Genomic DNA, 20,510 nt, shown 5'->3' with positions numbered 1-20,510 from the left:
AACTTATTGACTTGATTTGTGTGGAGCACACCTTCAAAGTGGGCATAGGATTCAATATCCGACCGGGATGCCGTAGTTGGAGCAAAAGGGGACGTGACTTGCGACTCAATTTTTTTTCACCATTGGAAACCATAACACGGCCTTTTCAGAATAGCACTACTCCCTTTTTTTTTTCTTTTCTTTATTTTTTTGAACAATGTCTGACAAAGAAAACGAGCCAATTGATACAAACCAATTTGACGAAGAAGTAAATATATATATATATATATATAGAAAAAGAAGAGTCATTAGTCAACTGCAACAATAACAACAATTCGACACATTCAATGACTAAAGCTACTGGTTGACATTTATTATGCTTACTCATTTATTCTTTTTATTTCATTAGCCCGATTTCTCTAAACTCAAAAAGAAGAAGAAATCCAAAAAGAAGGTCGATTTTGATACCGAAGCAGATGCAACCGAACAACAACAACCAGAAGAAGTTGGTGACGATGCTCCTCAAGGTAAATTTATGATTTTTTTAATTGGCTTCCAAAAGGATCCATTGACATTTTTGATTCATGTATTTTTTTTTTTTTATTTATATATATTTTTGAAATATTAATAGATGATGATGCTGAAGCTGATCCCGATGCCATGTTTGCTGATTTGAAAAAGAAGAAAAAGAAGAAGTCCAAGCCTGTTGAAGTAAATGACCGAATCATATGTAAGGAACGGTGAAACTCAACTTTTATTTTTTTTTTTTTTTGGATAGGATGATGCTGCTGGAGAAGAAGCTACTCCTGAAGGTACAGAAGAAGATTTGGACTTTGGTGCTTTGAAAAAGAAGAAGAAGAAGAAGAAAAATATGGCCGAATTTGAAGCTGAATTGTCAGAACAACAAGGTGGTGATGAAGATGAAAACAATAATGAAGATTCAACAAAATCTGCAAATGAAGAAGCATGGCTTAAGAGTGACCGGGATTACACCTATGATGAAGTATGATTCATGATGATGATTTTTTTTTTTTTAAAAAAAAGGATGATGACTGACTTTTTCTATTTTCTAGCTTCTTGGTCGTGTATTTAACATTTTGCGACAAAATAATCCTGAATTGGTTGGTGAAAAGAAACGATACACAATTGTTCCTCCTTCTATTCATCGTGAAGGCAATAAGAAGACCATCTTTGCTAATGTCGCTGATATTTCCAAACGGTAATCCATAAAGAAAAGAAAAAATGTAGAAACTCATATTTTTATTATATAGTCTTCATCGTGAACCTGAACATGTGATTCAATTCTTATTTGCTGAATTGGGTACTACTGGATCTGTTGATGGTGCTCAACGTTTAATTATCAAGGGTCGTTTCCAACAAAAACAAATTGAAAATGTGTTACGTCGATATATTGGTAAATAATGATATTTTTTTTTTTTGATTTTGCATTAACTTTTTTGTTTTCCATAGTTGAATATGTTACTTGTAAGACCTGTAAATCTCCTGATACTATTATGACCAAGGACAATCGATTGTACTTTGTTCAATGTGAAGCTTGTGGTTCTACTCGATCAGTATCTGCTATCAAGACTGGTTTCAAGGCTCAAACTAAGGAAGACAGACGTGCTCTTAGGGCTTAAATGTTGTTATAGTTTTATTTATCCCATCTTTTTGTTGTTTTATCATTCATCACCATCAAAAATAAAAATCAGTATTTACTTCATTTCATCGGGATTTCAAACCTGTCGTTTTTCTTATGTTGGAATGTTGACCAGTTTGGTTTCTTTTCTTTCTTTTTCTATTTTTTTTTTTTTTCTACTGCTTGTGATTCTATACTATTCACAGTGATGACACTCGGTTTAATTCCTTATCGACTAATGAATACAGCTGCTAGTAACAGTATGGCACCTTCATCGCCAGCCTATCTCGCTGATATTATGGTTCAATTCAGCAAGCAAATCATGCGACCTAAAGTGGTACTCCCCATGCTTCTTGTGATAGTCCTTCTATTTGACCTCGATGATGCTTTCGATATTGACGAAGATTATTTCGAATTGGAAAACGACGATGACCAAGACAATGCTCAGTAGGAGGGCAGGATGGAATGCTTGTATGTGTATTTATATGGTCTTTTTCTATATCTGTTTGTGATGATTTCGTTTTGGTGCTTCTTTCCCGTATGCTTTCTTTCTTGGTCAAGATATCCTTGGGTTAGGAAAAGTGGCAGTGGTGGCTTGATGAAGGTTATATGGATCATCTGTTACATACAAGCTCTCTTCTCTCCTTCTCTTTGATATATTTATACCTTCGCATCCATTACTTTTTATTTTTCATTGTGTGTGTGCGTCTTTGACTACGGAATGAGTCCACTTTTTTTTTTTTTTTTTGGGCGACTGGGGTTGGTGCGAATTCCCCATTTGTCACATAGTTTTTCCTTGTGATTTTCTTTTTTTCCTTTTTTTTTTTTTTTTTTTTTCTTTTTTGAATAAAAACCTCTTTTATTATATATCCATTGAGCCTTATTATTATTATTATTATTATAATATACACTCTATCTAGAATATACAAACCAGTTTTTTTTAATTGATGTATCCTCATCTTACACGGCAGAATCCCACATATACACATCAACCTGTAGCATATGATGTATCCAAGCGCCATCCTGCTTTCAGGACATCTCAGCCTATGATGCCCATGATGCAACAACGACATTGCCCCACACATTGTTCGACCATTCATGCCCATCAACCTCCTACACACCCAATACCCAATGCTCCGGTATTTGATGCATCAACGCAAAGTCCCATCTTTTATGGTTATGTAGACATGAACGCTTTACCTCCCTTGAATCCCAAATTATGAAGTCTGCTACTTGTTTGGTTCTTCTCTATATCATTATCAACGTATATATAATCATATATACCCTTTTCACTTTTAGTTTAGTATTTGTCTTTGTACATAGTTTATTCATTCAATAAAGTCCAATTATTTATTTGGATCATCGTAGTTTTTGATTGTTTATTAGTTTGGAAAGGAAATCATTCAAAATAATTGTATAAATATATTTATAAATAAACGAGAAAAAAAAAACAAATTCTTTTAGGGAAAGACCAAAAAAAAAAAAAAATGGAAATTAACTAACTAGAAAAAGGAATAGGCAATGTCAAGAGATGATACAGTCGTCAGGATTGGTGGCACGTCGTCGTAATTTTTCACGTTTTGCTAATTGTTTTTTCGTCAATGGTTGGATAGTTGATGATGGTATTTGACAAGGCGGTGAGCTGGGTGAAGATCCTGATGATAAAGAAGAATCACAATCCACAGGACATTCAGGATAATAGGAGGAGGAGGACGAAGTGGAGGATGGTTCTGAATCATGTTTTGTCAATCTGCCACTATTTTCTTTAGAATAATAAGTTTCTTCATGAATCAAACGTAAAGCATCGCAACTTTTGCTGCCATGAGGTGATCGTTCTTGTTGCTGTTGCCTCTGTTGTGAAGAAGAACGTTGTTGTTGTGGATGATGCTGATGCAACGGGGGTAAGGATGGTGATGGGGACGATGACAATCGAGAAGAAAACACACGAGAGAGTTTATGAGTACGCTGACGAAGTTGGCTGGAAACTGAATTTCTTGGTTTGGGAGATGAAGTTTGTTGCTTATGCTGCAATTGGTGTTGGGATAAAAGGGCTTGGATGGAATAAGAGGAGTCGGACCGGCGATTCTGATAGGGTTGGTATGATGTTGTTGTTGGACGATGTAAGGGAGTGTTGGGTTCTTGGGTATATGATAAAGTAGGTGAAGGTTGGTCATGAATAGCTTTTGATGGTGGCATAAATGTTGATTTGTGACAGCTTGAAGTATTTTTGCACTGATCATGACATATGAAGCCACATTCTAATCAAATGAATTTTTTTTTTTTAAAAAAAACATGAGTCAAAAAGTTTAGCATTGACAGTTATTTGTTACCTTCACAAATAAATGCATCTTTTTTGATTGGTAGTTGACATGACTTGCAACGAACAGCACCTAATCAAAAAAATAAAAAATAAGTATTTATATTTCATTAATATTATTTTATTAAACAGATTCTATACCTTTTGGGAATGTTCCTTTGACGTAATGATGAGCAACAACAGATTGTTGATGTTGTTGGTATTGATACTGATGAAGTTGTTGTTGCTGTTGTTGGAATTTCTCTGCTAAAACGCTCGATGATCGGGTATGATTATTATTGTTATTGTTGGTATAAGAAATCAACCATGGTGGAAGATCGTTATCGGTATAATCCAAATCCTGTGGTGTATTTGGTGCTGTAGCTAATTCCGTAGTGGCAGTAGGTTTCGATCGAACAGAAGAGGCATCGTCCAATATATTCTGAGTTGATAGAGTATTCAAGTCTTCCTCTTGTTGATACTTACGAATCCAAGTGTGAGATAGTAATTCTTTGGCAATAGGACGATCATCAGGATTCTTGGCAAAACAACTTCGAAGGAAGTCACACAGATCCTAACCATAATAAAAAAAAAAAGTACGCTATATTAGTTTCACTTGAACATGTCTACATGAAAATCGGGGAGGAAATTCAGTCATTCATTACATCAGACAATCCACTAGGTAAAGGAGGGTATTCATCTTCTACGATACGAAAAAGTGCTGTCATGGGTAATAAGTCTGAGTAAGGTGGTTTTCCTGTACATAATTCAACAATAGTACATCCCAAAGACCATATATCCGATTTGGTTGATGCACCTTTCAATTCAATCACTTCAGGAGCCACTATAATCCAAACATGATGATCAGTCAATCATCATTCATTCTAAATAAATAAATAATCACTTACTCCAATTGGGGGTTCCGGCCACAGCATCTACTTCATTATCCTTTAGCCGAAGATTCAAAGATACGCCAAAATCAGATAATTTGACATGTCCACTCTTCGTAGTCAAGAGATTTGCTGCTTTCAAATCACAATGTACAACATTTTGATCATGTAAATATTGAAGACCATGTAATATACGAGTACAATAACTTGCCACTAGATTTTCAGGAAAACTACCAAAAGATTTCAATGTATTCAAAAGAGATCCGTTTTCTACGTATTCCAATATGATGTTGACGTGACCTTCTGCATGGATGAAACCTTCATATTTGACAATATTGGGATGTGTAAGCTGTTGTAACAATTGTGCTTCTTGCTAAATTCAAAAAAAAAAGATTAAATTAAAATATAAAACGAGTAAGTATTTTCTTCCAAATTTCCTTTTTTGACTGCATCTCCCTTTTCTTTTGGCTCTCCTTAACTCCTTTTTTACCATTGCATCCAAAATATCACGTTTCTTTGAGGAGTTCAATTTGATTCGTTTCACAGCGACCATTTTTCCTGTTCGAAGTTCCAGTGCACTATACAAAATGAAGAAGAAAGGTCATGTTCATATTCCTTTTTTTTTTTTTTAAAAAAAAAAAAGCATTCTTACCGATAGACTATGCCAAACTGTCCTTTTCCAATGACATTACCAAGTTTCTATTAAAAAAAAGAAAAGTACAACATAAGTAATGAGACTCGTACCTTTCTTTCTTTCACTTACATATTTCGCGGTAATTTGTCCATCACCATCGATCAGTTCTAAATTATCTTGTTGGCATACAATATCACTTGAAGTTCGAAGAATTGTGGATGGTTGATGAGTATTCAAAGTACCAGTTGATTTTCTTCTTGTCATAGATTCACAACAAGAAGGACGACGACTAGTGACATCAGAGCTAGCCAGATCCTGTTCGATTGGTGACATGGGTGTAACTCTATCTATAATTGCCGCATTGTTGTTATCCATATTCGTGAAATCGTCATGATGATGATTCTTGGATAAAAGAGGAGATGAGATGGAGGCCTGTACCGCAGGGGAAGAGGTTTCTTCGGATGAACGTGGAAACATATTGATAACGGATGGTTTAATGCTGTTACTATTGTTGTTGTTGTTGTTGTTATTTAATCTACTTTCAGTCCATTGTTGATATCGCATATGAAATGGTGTTTTTTGTCGTAAAGAGAACCTTTTCCCAAAATGTAGACTAGAGAGTCGAGAAGAGATGGATCCTTTGTTAGACTTGTTTTCGTTGTTGTTGATGCTATTGTTGATGCTATTGTTGGTGCTATTGTTGATGTTATTGTTGGTGTTGTTATTGATGTTATTGTTGTTGTTAATATCATGGATGGGTGGAGTGTATGATGTACATCGAGTCTTGTTGTCATCTTCATCATCGTCATCATCATCATCATCATCATCATCAGTAAATGAGCCAGTATAGGAGTGTGAATCTTGTTGATGATAGGAAGAAGAAGCAGTAGGATCAAATAAGGAAACCAATTGTAAAGGTATTGAATGGTGATTGGAAGACTGTTGTTGCCAAGAAGATTGTCGTGTTGTTCCATAACCACTATCTGCTGAAAAGGTTTTGTTTGATCGAGACATATTGTGATGTAAAGTTGTAGGAGGCGAAGAAGGATCAAATGACATGGTGCGAGGAGAAACAGGATGATCCCAATGGATACCATCCTCTTCGTCAGGAAGGGACCATATTGATTGTCGATATTGCTTGATCCCTTGATTATCTTGGTCCTGTTGATTGGATGATGATAATAGTATATTCGTATCTTCAGTAGGATAAATGGTGGTCTCCCTAGAATCGAGTAGTCCCTTATCTAAATTCACGTCATTCCCTATAATAAAATAGTCTTGATCTGTCGCGTGATTTGATTTGTCATTGTGGATGTTGTCAGTAATAGAAGGAGAACAAGTTGACAACACAGTAGATGGTGAATCTTGTTGGTATCTTGTTGATTGTAAATCATAACTAGACCATAATATTTGTTTTTGTTGTTGTTTTTGTTGTTGAGAATTCACTAAAAGGGCTAATCGAGATAAAGTCCAAATAACCTACAGAAAGAAAAAAAAAAAGGTTAAAATAAAGTTTATATATATTTTTTTTGATGTATGTAGATCTTTTAAATATATAATATACATACTGCGTTCATATCTTTCCCTTCTAATAAATCATGCACATAGAACAAATCCGAATCTTGCAAACCCATCTGCATCAAAATGTCAATCAGTTAGTTAGATCATTTATTGTTCTTTACTAATTTACCTCTGATCCAGCTTTCAAAAACTGACGAATATTCTCTTCCTATCATATATATTTTATAATATAAAATAAAAATAAAAAAAATAAGAAGAGTATTAGTAAAAATATAATGTTCTCCTTAAACAAAAGTTTTTTTCTTTTCTTTTATATCTATACTTTTGCAGATATGCATTCATTGTAATGGATATGTCGCACAGCCCCCGGTTGTAGTCTATTCATCATTCTATTAAAAAAAAAAGATAATTAATATACTACATATACTTTCTGCTTCCACTCCTTTGCCCGAGGATTTCTATTTTATAAACCAAGTAACTATAAAAGAAGTTACCTCCCTTCCTGTAATACTACTTAGTCTTTTTTTTTTTCCTCCCTTTCTTTTTCCTTTTTTTTTTTTCTTCCCCTATTCCTCCTTTTGTTTCCTACTACTAAAATACACTTTTTTTTCTCTCTTTTTTGGTTACCTGCAAAGAATAACGCCGTTTCGTAAGCAAAGAAATAAGTTGGTGATAGGTAAAGGTTGTTGTATAATAGATTCTATCCAATTTCGCGTCCATTGTTGTTGAGAATACATATGTTCGAGTATTGGTGTTGGTGAAGAAGAAACTTGATAACTTGTAGAACGATGCATGATTATAATAGATGAATATAAATCAAATTTATTCAGACTTTCTTTTTCAATCTTTTTGATGGTAAGAAGTTTTTTTTTTTTTTTTTTTTAAAAAAAAAGAGCTTATCTTTTTGTTACAAACAAAAAGAAAGAAAGAAAGAAAGAAAGAAAGAAAGAGGAAAAAGAAAAGAGATAAATAAAAAAAAATTAAAAAAAAGGAAAATAAAGTATATATATATAAGTGACAAAAGGGAGAACACGAGGAGTAACAGAAGAGAAAAAAGAGGAGGGAAAAAAAGAGAAATAAAAGAAAAAAAAAAGTGTGTAATGCCTTGACCTGAATCATTCACTTTTTTGAGGTGTCATGTTCATTCTCCGGTATCATCTGCTTTTTGCCTAACATTTATTATTATTATTAACATTCAAACACTATATAAAAACTCATCTGCATTATTATTTATTGTCAATAAGGGGAAAAAAGGATGATCCACTAAGATTTTTTTTTTATACGTATATTCTGCTCTGCCTATTAAAATTAAAAAGCTGTTTTTTGGTTCATTTTAGAAATCATAGGCTCTGTTCCTAATTTAGGATATCGGCTTTGTACAATACGACTAATACGACTGGTTGGCGGTAACTCAAAAAAAAAAAAAAAACAGTTTAAAAAAGTAGCAAACTATTTTGGGACCTTTGTTTCTCTTTTCTTTGTCCTTTCTTTCCTTTTTCTTTTAGTTTTCCTTTTTATTATTATTATTATTATTATTGACTATGTATATTACTTTTTCAATTGGGACTATTATTACCACGTTAATAGCAGCAACATCGTTAACTACTTCCGTATCCGCACAACAAGCATGTAACGGTTATAGTCAATTATGCTCGGTACCTTATCACCAAGTTACCACCATTGTCACTCACAATTCATACTCATACATGGCTAATCCAGCAGCAAACCAAGCTTGTTCAGTAACAACTCAATTAGACGATGGTGTAAGAGGACTCAAACTATCTGCGGTATTACCTTCTAATACAACTGCTTCTGATCCTGCTAACAACATTCATTTATGTCATACGTCTTGTACTATTTTGGACGCTGGACCTGCCAAGGATACACTCAGTCAAGTAGTGTCATGGTTAAAGAATAATCCTAATGAAGTAATCACCATCATGTGGAATACACCCAACAACAAGGCATTTCAACCTTCCGATTTCAATGCTATCTATCAAGCTGCTGGGATGTTGGATTATGTTTATACACAACCTTCTGGTAATAATACTTGGCCTACTTTACAAGAAATGATTAGTTCTGGCAAGCGAGTAGTGACATTCACAGATCTTGGTGCTGATCAATCTCAAGTACCTTGGTAAGTTAAATTGGAATGGATGGAATGATGATGATATGATATATATATATATATATATCCCAATATGTCTCTCTGTGTGTGTGTGCGTTTGTGTACAATTTTATTTATACATCCCTTTTTTTTTTTTTGTCCTACAACAATTCTTATTTATAGGTTGTTATCAGAATTCGATTATGTATTTGAAACCCCATACAACAACAATAATGACACCTCATTTACATGTACTATTGACCGACCAGCCGATCCTTCCAATCCTCAAAGTATGATGTATGTGATGAATCATTTCCTTTATGGTAGTCTCAATCTTGGAGGCACAGCAATCGAAATCCCACAAAAAGGAAAAGCAAATAGTACAAATTCACAATCTCTCTCCAATCAAGCTCAACAATGTAAATCCACCTTTGGTCGAGCTCCTACATTTTTAGAAGTGGATTTCTACAACTATGGCAACACTTTGCAAATTGCAGCTCAACTCAACAATGTTACTTATACTGCAACATCTCTCAAATGTAATCAAGCAACACAATCAACAGGCAATGGAGGTTCCAATGGACAATCAGCGGGTTCTACTTTGACGGTACCGATCTTTTCTTCCTCTATCCTATTAGCCATTGCTGCTATACTTTTATTTTAGACTGAACTTTCTGCTTTTAGAGTATTGTTGATTGTTTATTATTATTATTAGTTTAGTTTTCTTTTTTTTTTTTTTTTTAGTCTTATGTATTTTTTTTTTATTTATTGTCATTTTACATGTTCAAAATAAAAGATTGGAATTTCTTTTTTTTTCATTACAAAGAAACAATAATACTAGAACACATGTTCATCCTTTGATTATTTTAGTGTTCGTTTTGATACACGTTTCTATTAGTGTCAATTTCTATCATTGTAGCTAAATTTAAATCTTCCTATGACTAGACCCCTTGGATTGGGTTTTGAATACCGCTCAGACTTGGCATGCGACCCTTTATGTAACTATTTCATTTGTATTACCATCAAATCTGTTGTTTGAGGCTGAATCTCTTTCTCTCTCTGATTTATGTTTATAAAATGATGCAATCTAAAAAAGATCTACACTTAAATTGTTTTGGGATTTATGAAACAGGAATTATTTGGCTTTTTTTTTTGACATCATCAAATGAGAATACAGGACGAAGGGCCCATTTTGGGAAACAGAAAAAAATCTGCGGTAATAATAATTAAAAAAAAAAAAAAAAGAGCAACCAATAAGTGGAGTCAGCCTCATTTCCTTTTGGGGTAATGCTTTTTATTATTATTATTATTTTTTTTTTTTTTGTACACACACATTTGACTACGGAAACCAAATTATTTTATATTATGTATTGAGATATAAAGAAAAATAGATAGAAGAGTGTATTGAGAATGTATTAAATCACAACGATGCCGGCACGATGAAATAATTTTTGTTGATATGATACTTGTTGCTGTTGAGATATTAATGCACCTAATGGTACATCATCATCATCATCATCATCATTGTTACATATCATTTTTGCGATCAATGGTGGAGAAATGGGTGATGGAGGTGAAGAACGTTTTCTTTGGAGTGTTATTGTATCGATAGGCGGACATGATGAAGCATCTTGCACGTGTAATGGTTGTCGGTGGTGTTGTCCTGCATGAACATCATTTTTAGTTTGATAATATTTTTGATGTTTTTTATGAAGATAGGATAATTTATTGGGTTTCTGATAATGACAATGGTGATGATGGGGCTGATTATATATTGGATGATATGTACTAGGCGAGATGATCATGCCATGACGTTTAGTTGTTTGGAGTTTGTTGAATAACTGTTTCAATAAGACTTGTTTTTGTAAAGAAGTATTTTGTCGTGTTAATTTTCTCGTAGTGGCTTGAAATAATAAACTATATTGAGGAGGCATCCATCTAGGTGATGATGATGATGATGATGATGATGATGATGATGATGATGATTGATGTTGTTGAATAGTATCATCCATAGCTTCCAAAACACGTTGACGACCGATACCTTTTGTTCGCGCAACACTTTGAATCATTTTGCCAAATTGTTGTGGTAATGATGATGCCTCATCATATGCATAATAGACATAATCGGAAATAGCCATAGTTAGTTAATCTTGATAAAAAAAAAAGAAGATGGTAGAAAAAAAAAGAAGAAGAAGAAAAAAAAAAAAAAAGAGATATAAATACAATAAATGAAGAGCTACGATCAAAAGAAATGATGATTGTCTCCTTACCTGATAGATGAATGTTTTGGATTGAAAAAAAAAAAAATATACGATTAAAAACGATTACTGGTTTAGGCAATGTCTAGTCTTTTGATCAACGTACTTTTAAAGTTCATTATGAAAAATGTCTTGTTTTTATCTTCCATATCCAAATTCATTGTTATCATCATCATCATCCTGTAGTCCTTTTTTTTTTCTTTCTTTTCATTGTTGGTTCTCTGTATGAATATCGATCATCCTTTTCTTTCTTTTCTTTTCTTTTTTTTTTTTTTTTTTTTTTTTTTTTTTTTTTTACTATTTATTTTATTTTCTTCATGGTAAATCCTTCATTGTCTCGACCTTTAAGGATATTGTATTTCCGCCTACACTGATGACCCCTGGTTTCCATTTTAGGTTGCTATATTGAGTACTAGACTTTCAAAATGGAACAGTATAGACTCTTTCTTTGAAACAAAAAAAAAGTGAAGACTTGACGATGATCTAAGCTTTTTCACTGCATATGATACAGATCATATGATACAGATCATCTTCTATGCTCTCCTTGACAACCATTTAAGACTTTTAGTAGACTTCTGAGAATGAAAACTTTTTTTTTTCTTTTTGCTTATTGTCTCATAGTAGATTCTTTCTTTTAATCCGGGTAGCTATAATATATATTTATGCCTTGATTATTTCACTATAGAAATTTATTGATTCATCCTTTTATTATTCATTTTTACTGTAGAAATATTCAGCAGAAGGGATAACCATGATTGATTTGATAAACTAGGGATAAGCAGCCACTCCGATCCACCAGTCACACGTTAAAGGAAGCAAAGGGAGGGGGTGAGACCAAAGTGGAGAGTAGTCTGGCCACGGAACAAACTTTTTTTTTTTCTTTTTCTTTCCTTTTTATTCTACTCATACTTTTCTTTTTTTTTAAATATTGACCTTAATTTATAGGTTTATATCCTCCACTTTTTTTTTTTATTATTATTACTTTTACGTACTTAGATAATCTTATTACATTTGCACATATTAGACAACAACAAAAATGGGTATTTTCGGTTTTGGATCTTCAAACAATGACAGCACTACTATCAGCAACGAAACATTAAGTCAAGATGCCGATGATTTGTATTCACCTTCTGGCAACAGTGGATTCGAATCTTCTACTGAATCCTTTGGCGAGAATTCTTATGAAAAGATGCCCGACTTTATGTCCAGTTTACAATATGACAGTTCTAAGCTTCAACCCATGGCTTTGCAAGGTGGTATTGATTTCCTTCAAATCGACAATGCTACTGACTCAACATCTTACGGTGGTGGTGCTTTGACTCCTTCTCGTGGTTGGACTGATGATCTTTGTTATGGTACTGGTACTGCTTACTTGGCTGGTTTGACTTTGGGTGGTGCTTTTGGTTTGGCTGAAGGTTTGAAGAAGAGCAGCACTACATCTACCAATATGAAAGTTCGTCTGAATACTACTCTCAACACAATCACTCGTCGTGGTCCTGGACTTGGTAATTCTGTTGGTGTTATTGCTATGATGTACAATGGTACCACTGCTATGATTGATGCCTCAAGAGGTACTCATGATATTTTTAATAGCATTGCTGGCGGTGCCATTTCTGGTGCTATCTTCAAGTGTACTGCTGGTAAGAAATATAAGAGGAAAAAAAAAATCAAAGAGATAGATATATATGTTAAGAGTTTCCCTGTGGTATGATGATGGATTACTGATGATCTTTTTTTTTTCTTGGATGATATTAGGACCTCGTGTAATGGCCATGTCTTCTGGTGCTTGTGCTACTGTTGCTGGTGTATGGTCTCTTCTTTCCAAGGCATTCACTGATTAGACGGATAATAAAACAACAATAACAATATTAGATTCCTATTTCCTTCATCCTTCGTTTTTTTTATTCTCTCCATCTTCCCTTTTCCCCTTGTTGTGCATAGTAATTGTAGATTTCTTTTATTTATTACTCTTCCCCTCTCTCTTTTTTTTATTTTTATTTTTATATACTTCCATATCATTCCTTTACCTTTACAAATAAAAGAATTACATTAAAAAAATCTCAGCCATATAGTATGATGATATCTTTTTTTTATTATTTTCTATTTTGAATAGATTCAATAGAGCATTACGGTTGCATAAAAGAAAGTTGGATCATGTTGAAAAATAATTGTGATGAAGACGATTAGATAATATGTTATATGTTAAAAAAAAAGTCATTTTGTTAGGTATCAATAGTCATTAGGCATCTGCAGTAAACTAAAAATAATAGAGTTGTTTATTGATTTTTGGTATATTGTCAACCTGGTGTGCGTGTGAGAGAGAGCAGGGAATAACGAAAAAGAGAGGATGAGAAAAAAAAAAAAAAAGGTAAGTATCAAAGTACGGATACGAGTGAGCGAAAAGGAGGATGGAAGAAATAAATAAAACGAATTCTAAGGATAAATGTGATAATATAAAAAAAAATAACTAGGCCAAATATTGATAAGAGCGTCTATAATAAAAAAAAAGTAAAGTCAATGATATATTGTTCAATAAACTCTTTTCTATTATATATATGTATATTTCATTACCTATCATCAGGACTTCTTTCCAAATATTCTCGGTCGATCAAAGCTTCTATGCGTTTCTTTGTCATAACAGGACTTGGCATAAACCTAGGACTAAGTTGTTTTGTGACTTCGGCAATGAGTAAATTATGTTCCATAAGTTTTCTGTTCTTCATGATGCGGACAATAGCAGCTTCTATTTGATGTTGTCGTTCTTCATCCACTTTGTCTTGAGTAATTTTTCGTTCAGTATCAGTTTCCACTTTGGTCGCCAGGGATTGTACCTTGATTCGCGCTAGATTGGCAGAAAAATTTACATTCACCTTGAATCGTTCTCCAGGTTGAATATCGCGTCCTTTTTCGTTCTTCAGTAAGATTTTGTACTTTGCACATGCCAGTGATTGTAGTGTTCTATTCAAATCTGCCATTGGAATATTCGTTTGTTCCTGGATTTCCTATTTTTTTTTTTCAAAAAAAAAAAGGAAGTAAAAGGACAACTGTCAGTATTGCCAAATATAGAGAGACACAAACAGAGTTAGATCCTACCTCCAATGTCAGACTGTCATCCGCATCAAGATTGTTAAATAAAAGAAGCACAAACATGGCATACGTTGATACGTTGAGAATATGTTTGCTAGATTTGAATTGTGCCTTGATATCCGCGGTACCCTGATATATCAGTTGATGAGTATAAATTTTGGCAATTCTTTCTTTTTTTTTTATTACCATTTGAGCTTGCCAAGTCAGCCTTCTTCCACTGTGTCGACTGAAGTAAAACTTTTCAAATGCTAGACAAGCATTTGATACTTTTGAGGGCATAATGCATTTCGGTAGAGTTGAGAGGTTCATTGGCCAGAACGTAGATGTAAGTACAGTAACATTGGTTTCCAGATCTAGTTTCTATATATGATATGAATGTATCAAAATTTTTAGTATGATCATGGATATACGATTTTTTTTTTCTCTTTCCATATTATTTTCTTGTTTTACCGTATTAGTAGCCTTATCTTGGAATTCTTTGAATTGAGAGTTCATTTCCATGGAGAGTCGCATATCGTTGAACATTCCTTCCAATTTGTTTGTAAATTGATATCCACATTCTCTCTATATATCGATGGCAAAAAAAAAAAAAAATTAATATATAGAATAATGTCTTTTTCTTTTTTTTCGAATTGATTTACCTTGAGCTTCCCAAGCATACCCCGTTCAGCATCATCTGATACACTGCGATTGAATAAAAGTCTTTTGGCCAAATGTTGCTTGTAATATCGTTCAAACACATCCTTGTCGCGAAGGAATCGAAATAGCATAATGGTCTTGTCCAATACATCATCCACCTCATCTTCAGTTTTCTACCCATGTGATATATAAAGTGAGTGTTGTTTCCTTAATTTTTTTTTTTCTGAAGCACTTACGCCTTTCAATCCTTTCTTGAGATTTTCGTCAATGAATAAAGATATGAATTCTGATGATTTCGCATTTTCGTTAATGAATTGTTCGAATGCCTAAAGAATAAAAAGAAGAATGAGAAATCATATATCGAGCGTGTTGATGATCAAGTTTTTACTTCATTAAAAGCCGTTTGGAAAGCTTTGTCCTTGTTTGCAGAAATTTCCAGAATACGATCAAATTTTGTTTGTAACTCTAGGACTTGTTCCACCCATCGGATTGCGGTTTGAGCTCCACCAGCAGAAGTAGTCGATTTCTGTTTCGTATTGCAATTTGTCAATATATCTGTATTGATATGCTGATTAATATCCGTGCCTCGTTGTAGGATATATTTGCTGATGGCAATTTTCATTTCGTTCAGACCAGCTGGCACACGAGAAAAGAGCTTGTACATGCGTGACAGATCTACAATAATAAAAAAAAAATGTTCAATCACTTATTTATTCATCCTTAAATGATATATGTGCATCCTTACCTTGATATTTGTCAGTGTTTAACATATTTTCCAGTCCTGAGTTCGGCATCTAAGAGTTCGAAAAAGAAAAAAAAATTAAAACGTCATTTCGGGAAAAGGTAAATCACTTACATCCATAATGGTTTTCAAGTTATTAGCAATCAATTGAGTTTCCACAATATTCCTAATCTTGGGTTCAGTCACCATTGACAAGCAGTGATTTGTTCTTTCTTCTTCTTCATCCAATCGTTTTTCCACCTTTGATATTAAAAAAAAAAAAATAGTATTAAAAATTATTTTGTTTATATTCTTTTTTTTTCTTTCTTTCTTGTTATTTACCTTGCGCATAAATTCAGGGGCATCATAATTGGTGTTGGTAAGAGTTTGACTTTCCACTTGATAAAATGCTGTGCTAGTTTCTAGGTACTTTGTTTCAAAATCTGTAACATATACTGTTTCTTTCGTTGCTGGATCAGTGAGTTCAGAGAGCATGGTGACAGATAATTTGATGGCGCTACGATCAATCACATCACCATGTCGTTCCAACTGGATTTGATTCAACATGGCTGTTATCAAATGATTTTGAATAGGATATTTTTCTGATCGTATAATTCTATCACGAAATAAATCCAATCCCATATCGAATACGTGCGGTAAATTATATTTTGGTAATTTATCGTCCTAAACAAAAATAAATCAATAAATTGTCATTATTTTATTTAATAGAACTTACCAAATAATGAAGAGTATATTGAATCATAGTCATGGCTGTAGTGTAATCATCCCATACAAGTTTAACAGTTTTCAAAAACGAAGCACCAGCGTCGGCCCTAGATCCATCAATGACATTAAGAGCTGAACCACCATTTCCTGCTGCTGTGCCTGCTGTAATAACAAACGCTGGTACAATCGATTGCTCCGCCACCGTTTCTAAATAGTCTGCAATAACGCCTTTGACACCTTCATAAAGTCGTTCACCGTGTTGGTGTAAAGTCAAGTTGTAAGCTGTACGATACAATAATTCATAGGATAGATTGCGAGCATTCTTGTGGAAAATTTCAGTAATGGCTTTACATAAAACTTGGAATCCTTCTTCATAGTCTTGATTGCGATCAGTACTAATCTATAATGAAAGTCAAACAATAAGTAACGCATATTTTATTATTATTATAAGATAAATGTTATTCATCTATATAGTAATCTTACTGTTCGTTTGGGAGGTTTGATTCTTGTTTTCCGAATAGACATGGTTAATAAGATGGTAAGGTAAGAATATAACGGAACAATAAAAAATAAATAATAATAATAATAATAATAGTAATTAATAAGAAAAAAAAAAAAAAGAGGTAAAAAGAAGACAGATACAAGAGAAACGGAGAAAGAAATGAAAGGTTGGAATTTCGCTGTTGGCGAGAGAAAAGGAGGAAAAAAAAAAAGAGCCATTTCTGTATACACTCGTATCCAAAAAGTAATTTTTTTTTTCGCTCCGATTTTTTTTTTTTTTTACTTTTCTTTTTATTCTTACCAAATGAAAACTAAAGGTGTTGGTCTCTTAGCTAAAGGTGTTGCTTCCTGTCCCGGTCAGTCTGCTGCCTATGGAAAATGTATTGCTATCAATTATAAGGATGCTCATAAAGATCTATGTGCAAAAGAATTTGAAGCATTCAAACAATGTGTCCAAAAAGTGGTAAGACGATCAAAAAAAAAAAAATATAGTCTTGTTCTTACATTTCTTCTTTCTTAGGTTAAACGCAAGTGGTAAAACTTGAACAAAATAATAATTTCTGACCTAGAAATTGTGTTTCCTGTTTATATATATATATATATTCTCCTGATTAGATGTAACTTTTGTAGTATATTGTCTTGTAATTGTATACAGTTTCCTTTTTTTTTTTTTTTTGTAATTGCCTGTCCTTGATGGAAAAACCAATAATAAAAACCCAGCTGTATGTCATGACGACTGCCGCCGGACTTCTGAAAATATGCTGCGACGGAAATGTATGTAAAGGTCTTTTTTTTTTCTTTCGTTTTCTTTCTTTTTCTTTTCCTTTTTTTTTTTTCTTTTTTTCATCTGTTAGTCTTTTAGAACAAATCTCTTTTTTATTTCACTCTCTGTGTCTTTACAGTTATCTTGTGGTAATAAAAAGAAATAATAATTCGTAGCTACAAACTATCTTTTAACTCTTTTTTTTTTATTGTTATTATAATATAGATTGTTGCCCCATATATTCGGTTCCTCTTTTTCGTGCCATCCTTTCCGTCCCTCAAACATGTCCACTGAACAAAAGCCCACTGTCGCCCCTTCTGTTGCCAAGGAAACTCCAGCTCAACCTCCAGTCCCCACTACTACTACAGCTGCTGCTACTTCTACTACTACTGAAGTTACCAACTCTTCTACCACCACTTCTGCCCCAAATGATAAAGTAGCAGCTACGGAAGAAAACGACCACAAGGTAAGTATTTTTTTTCTCCAAAAAAAAAAAAGAAGCGCGTTTATTATAAAAATAAAAGTGGTACTGACATTGATAAATATTTTTAGGTGTTTGTGGGTAACCTTTCCTTCCAGACAAAGGAAGAAGGTCTTGTCTCGTTCTTTGAAACTTCAGGAAAAGTGTAAGTATTTTCATAGGATGATTTTATAATGATGAAAACAAAGAGGATCTTTTTTTTTTTTTTTTGTATTCATCATTGGGTTATTTTTAGATTGGAAGCCAAAATCATCACCATCCGTCAACACCGCTTCAAGAGACGTTCTGCTGGGTATGGTTTTGTGACTTTTGCCACTTTGGAAGACGCTACCAAGGCTGCTCAAGAATTGAATAAGAAGGAATTGGATGGTCGTGAAATCAATGTAGAAGTGGCCCGTCCTAAGCCTATTGTCGCCAAGCCTGAAGCTACTACAAATGACACCACCGCTGAAACTGAAGCTGCCCCTAAACAACGCAAGCGCCGTGCTCGTAAAAACGTAAGTCGAATAAAATGATAAGAGCCCAAATGTTTTCTCATTATTTTTTTCTTGATTATTATTATTCTTATTATATATAGAAGAACAAGAAGACCGAGGATGGTGATGCCACCGAAGAAAAAGTCAAAGAGCCCAGTACCACCAATGGCAAAAAGGCCAACAAAGCTACTACCACTACCACTGATGACGAAGAACAAGCTCCATCCGATGCGTCTGAAGCATCCTCTTCCCGTGCCCGTCGTGTATCTCGTCGCAAGCGAAACAAGAACAAGAAAAAGGCTGCTGCTGCTGCTGCTGCTGCTATTGGTGAAGTTCCTGCTCGTACTGAACGTCGTCGTGTGAAGAAAGAATTGACTGAGCCTTCCAAGACCACCTTATTTGTAGCCAATTTGCCCTATGCTTCTGTGGATGAAACTCTCAAGGAAGTCTTTAAGGATTACAAGGTCAAGTCTGCTCATGTGGCTAGAATGAGAAAGTAAGTCTTAATCCCCTTAAAAAAAACTTAACGAAAATAGGGAATTATAATGTTTGACATCTGATTTTTTTTTTTTTTTTTTTTAGTGGTCGTTCCAAGGGATATGGTTTCGTTGATTTGGAAACAGAAGAAGAACAATTGAAGGCTTTGGAAAATGTTAAAGATGTAGAATTGGAAGGTCGTACCATTTATCTCAAGATTGCTCTTTCTGAACGTCCTCGTGAAACTGAAGAATCAAAGGATCAAGTCAAGGAAACGGATGCTACTAATGCTACCCCTGCTACTGAAGAAAAATTGGATGCCAAAAAAAATTAGTGAGTTAAAGATTAGCTTTTTCTCTTGATCATTATCGTTGTTGTGTTTACTCTTTTTTTTTTTTTTTTTTGTAAATTCACTGTTGTTTTGTAATAAAAAAAAATACCACTTGTTCCTTCACTTCTATAAATATCTATATAAATTTTATATGATGGAACCCAAATGTATATGCGCGCAAATGAGTATGCGAAAGGAGAGAGGTGACCCAGATGACTGTTGACTAAAAAGGAAATGACTTTTTCCCTCGTGGTGTTGTGTGAACGAAAAAAAAAAAAAGTTGATTCAAGATTTTATTGGTTTACAAGATAATATGAAACAAGAAAAAGAATAATAACAAGGGGGGAAGAAATCATCATCACAATGAAGATAAAAAAAGTACAAAAGGGATGATCAACGCAAAATACAGGAGAGTAACCTTCAAATTGGGAGAAGGCAAAAAAAAAAAAAAAAAAAAAAAAAGGTTATTTGGAAGGATATTTTGATTTCCGTTTCTTTTTGTAAATATCCTTTTCATTGGCCCGAGCGTGTTGAGGTGTCAGAGTGACACGTAATGTCATCAAACGTTGTTGTCCGGCACATTGATGACATGTTGTTTGACATTCATTATGAAAGGGTAATCGAAGGGAATGAGGACAAGGAAAGCCATATTGAAGCATATTATCCCAATGATGAGGTTGTGTTACCGATTTCAGATATTGCTGTACAAGGGGTGAACCTCGATATAATGCTTTACTGATAGGCAAATGATCCTTGTTAGGTAAAGATGATGATGATGATGATGATGATGTGTGGGCATTGACCATGTGGAGTGGAATGGTCGGCAGTGTCGATCGAAAAGGAAACCCCTTGGATAGCTTTTTTTCCAATAATCCAGATGTTTGTGATACATGCTTCATCCATTTTGATGTGGATAATGACTGACGTGATTTCAATAAAGGTGTAGATACTGATGCTCGAAGACATGGTGATGATGATGATGAT

At 33.8% G+C, this 20,510-nt stretch overlaps 9 protein-coding genes across 9 annotated transcripts; 5 read left to right on the top strand and 4 right to left on the bottom strand.

Annotated features, from left to right (window-relative positions):
* The first annotated feature begins 165 nt into the window (after positions 1-165).
* Positions 166-1,707, top strand: BX664DRAFT_335590 (domain found in IF2B/IF5-domain-containing protein). Its single transcript, XM_051545933.1, has 7 exons — positions 166-247; positions 389-506; positions 611-690; positions 758-982; positions 1,053-1,198; positions 1,251-1,393; positions 1,450-1,707. The coding sequence occupies exons 1-7, from the start codon at positions 197-199 to the stop codon at positions 1,617-1,619; spliced, it is 933 nt and encodes a 310-aa protein (XP_051399012.1). The 5' UTR covers positions 166-196; the 3' UTR covers positions 1,620-1,707.
* A 1,226-nt stretch (positions 1,708-2,933) lies between these two features.
* Positions 2,934-3,911, bottom strand: BX664DRAFT_155950 (uncharacterized protein). Its single transcript, XM_051539915.1, has one exon. The coding sequence runs from the start codon at positions 3,812-3,814 to the stop codon at positions 3,143-3,145; it is 672 nt and encodes a 223-aa protein (XP_051399011.1). The 5' UTR covers positions 3,815-3,911; the 3' UTR covers positions 2,934-3,142.
* Positions 3,912-4,564: 653 nt separating this feature from the next.
* BX664DRAFT_264973 (kinase-like domain-containing protein) lies at positions 4,565-5,702 on the bottom strand (the record flags this gene model as incomplete). Its single annotated transcript, XM_051540841.1, has 5 exons — positions 4,565-4,758; positions 4,823-5,177; positions 5,295-5,382; positions 5,457-5,503; positions 5,568-5,702. 5 exons carry the CDS (start codon positions 5,700-5,702, stop codon positions 4,565-4,567), a joined length of 819 nt encoding a protein of 272 aa, XP_051399010.1.
* Positions 5,703-8,399: 2,697 nt separating this feature from the next.
* BX664DRAFT_335580 (PLC-like phosphodiesterase) lies at positions 8,400-9,801 on the top strand. Its single transcript, XM_051545932.1, has 2 exons — positions 8,400-9,096; positions 9,250-9,801. Exons 1-2 carry the CDS (start codon positions 8,501-8,503, stop codon positions 9,728-9,730), a joined length of 1,077 nt encoding a protein of 358 aa, XP_051399009.1. The 5' UTR covers positions 8,400-8,500; the 3' UTR covers positions 9,731-9,801.
* A 680-nt stretch (positions 9,802-10,481) lies between these two features.
* BX664DRAFT_374418 (uncharacterized protein) lies at positions 10,482-11,278 on the bottom strand (the record flags this gene model as incomplete). Its single annotated transcript, XM_051548695.1, has 1 exon — positions 10,482-11,278. Exon 1 carries the CDS (start codon positions 11,202-11,204, stop codon positions 10,482-10,484), a length of 723 nt encoding a protein of 240 aa, XP_051399008.1. The 5' UTR covers positions 11,205-11,278.
* Positions 11,279-12,150: 872 nt separating this feature from the next.
* BX664DRAFT_386770 (Tim17/Tim22/Tim23/Pmp24 family-domain-containing protein) lies at positions 12,151-13,303 on the top strand. The gene is made up of 2 exons (XM_051549345.1): positions 12,151-12,964; positions 13,080-13,303. Exons 1-2 carry the CDS (start codon positions 12,361-12,363, stop codon positions 13,163-13,165), a joined length of 690 nt encoding a protein of 229 aa, XP_051399007.1. The 5' UTR covers positions 12,151-12,360; the 3' UTR covers positions 13,166-13,303.
* A 256-nt stretch (positions 13,304-13,559) lies between these two features.
* BX664DRAFT_298919 (Cullin) lies at positions 13,560-17,100 on the bottom strand. Its single transcript, XM_051542291.1, has 13 exons — positions 16,981-17,100; positions 16,508-16,897; positions 16,114-16,455; positions 15,907-16,032; positions 15,796-15,844; positions 15,439-15,725; positions 15,287-15,376; positions 15,053-15,223; positions 14,862-14,975; positions 14,598-14,771; positions 14,418-14,540; positions 13,896-14,326; positions 13,560-13,816 (listed from the first exon to the last, which is right to left on the bottom strand). The coding sequence occupies exons 1-13, from the start codon at positions 17,020-17,022 to the stop codon at positions 13,792-13,794; spliced, it is 2,364 nt and encodes a 787-aa protein (XP_051399006.1). The 5' UTR covers positions 17,023-17,100; the 3' UTR covers positions 13,560-13,791.
* Positions 16,864-17,685, top strand: BX664DRAFT_335574 (uncharacterized protein). Its single transcript, XM_051545931.1, has 4 exons — positions 16,864-16,897; positions 16,981-17,002; positions 17,300-17,460; positions 17,518-17,685. The coding sequence occupies exons 3-4, from the start codon at positions 17,303-17,305 to the stop codon at positions 17,534-17,536; spliced, it is 177 nt and encodes a 58-aa protein (XP_051399005.1). The 5' UTR covers positions 16,864-16,897; positions 16,981-17,002; positions 17,300-17,302; the 3' UTR covers positions 17,537-17,685.
* A 139-nt stretch (positions 17,686-17,824) lies between these two features.
* On the top strand, positions 17,825-19,599 carry BX664DRAFT_335572 (uncharacterized protein). Its single transcript, XM_051545930.1, has 6 exons — positions 17,825-17,910; positions 17,987-18,227; positions 18,314-18,387; positions 18,478-18,739; positions 18,820-19,214; positions 19,301-19,599. The coding sequence occupies exons 2-6, from the start codon at positions 18,045-18,047 to the stop codon at positions 19,527-19,529; spliced, it is 1,143 nt and encodes a 380-aa protein (XP_051399004.1). The 5' UTR covers positions 17,825-17,910; positions 17,987-18,044; the 3' UTR covers positions 19,530-19,599.
* Positions 19,600-20,510: the final 911 nt, after the last annotated feature.

Source organism: Halteromyces radiatus (assembly GCF_025201355.1).
Source record: "Halteromyces radiatus strain CBS 162.75 chromosome Unknown BX664scaffold_5, whole genome shotgun sequence".
NCBI lineage: Eukaryota > Fungi > Mucoromycota > Mucoromycetes > Mucorales > Cunninghamellaceae > Halteromyces > Halteromyces radiatus.
Note: the sequence above shows the minus strand (reverse complement) of the source record. Positions and strands in the feature narration are given on the sequence as shown.

What these genes read in the sequence shown, in the direction of transcription:
- BX664DRAFT_335572 (XM_051545930.1), top strand. Translation starts at nt 18,045, where the DNA reads ATGTCCACTGAACAAAAGCCCACTGTCGCCCCTTCTGTTGCCAAGGAA. An exon ending in CGGAAGAAAACGACCACAAG is followed by an intron (nt 18,228 to 18,313) that starts GTAAGTATTTTT and finishes AAATATTTTTAG; the next exon opens with GTGTTTGTGGGTAACCTTTC. An exon ending in AGCGCCGTGCTCGTAAAAAC is followed by an intron (nt 18,740 to 18,819) that starts GTAAGTCGAATA and finishes TATTATATATAG; the next exon opens with AAGAACAAGAAGACCGAGGA.
- BX664DRAFT_386770 (XM_051549345.1), top strand. Translation starts at nt 12,361, where the DNA reads ATGGGTATTTTCGGTTTTGGATCTTCAAACAATGACAGCACTACTATC. An exon ending in TATCTTCAAGTGTACTGCTG is followed by an intron (nt 12,965 to 13,079) that starts GTAAGAAATATA and finishes GGATGATATTAG; the next exon opens with GACCTCGTGTAATGGCCATG.
- BX664DRAFT_155950 (XM_051539915.1), bottom strand. Translation starts at nt 3,814, where the DNA reads ATGCCACCATCAAAAGCTATTCATGACCAACCTTCACCTACTTTATCA.
- BX664DRAFT_298919 (XM_051542291.1), bottom strand. Translation starts at nt 17,022, where the DNA reads ATGTCTATTCGGAAAACAAGAATCAAACCTCCCAAACGAACA. An exon ending in ACTTGAAAACCATTATGGAT is followed by an intron (nt 15,845 to 15,906) that starts GTAAGTGATTTA and finishes TCGAACTCTTAG; the next exon opens with ATGCCGAACTCAGGACTGGA. An exon ending in ATGACAGTCTGACATTGGAG is followed by an intron (nt 14,327 to 14,417) that starts GTAGGATCTAAC and finishes AAAAAAAAATAG; the next exon opens with GAAATCCAGGAACAAACGAA.
- BX664DRAFT_335590 (XM_051545933.1), top strand. Translation starts at nt 197, where the DNA reads ATGTCTGACAAAGAAAACGAGCCAATTGATACAAACCAATTTGACGAA. An exon ending in AGAAGTCCAAGCCTGTTGAA is followed by an intron (nt 691 to 757) that starts GTAAATGACCGA and finishes TTTTTTGGATAG; the next exon opens with GATGATGCTGCTGGAGAAGA. An exon ending in TGTGTTACGTCGATATATTG is followed by an intron (nt 1,394 to 1,449) that starts GTAAATAATGAT and finishes TGTTTTCCATAG; the next exon opens with TTGAATATGTTACTTGTAAG.
- BX664DRAFT_335574 (XM_051545931.1), top strand. Translation starts at nt 17,303, where the DNA reads ATGAAAACTAAAGGTGTTGGTCTCTTAGCTAAAGGTGTTGCTTCCTGT.
- BX664DRAFT_335580 (XM_051545932.1), top strand. Translation starts at nt 8,501, where the DNA reads ATGTATATTACTTTTTCAATTGGGACTATTATTACCACGTTAATAGCA. An exon ending in GATCAATCTCAAGTACCTTG is followed by an intron (nt 9,097 to 9,249) that starts GTAAGTTAAATT and finishes TCTTATTTATAG; the next exon opens with GTTGTTATCAGAATTCGATT.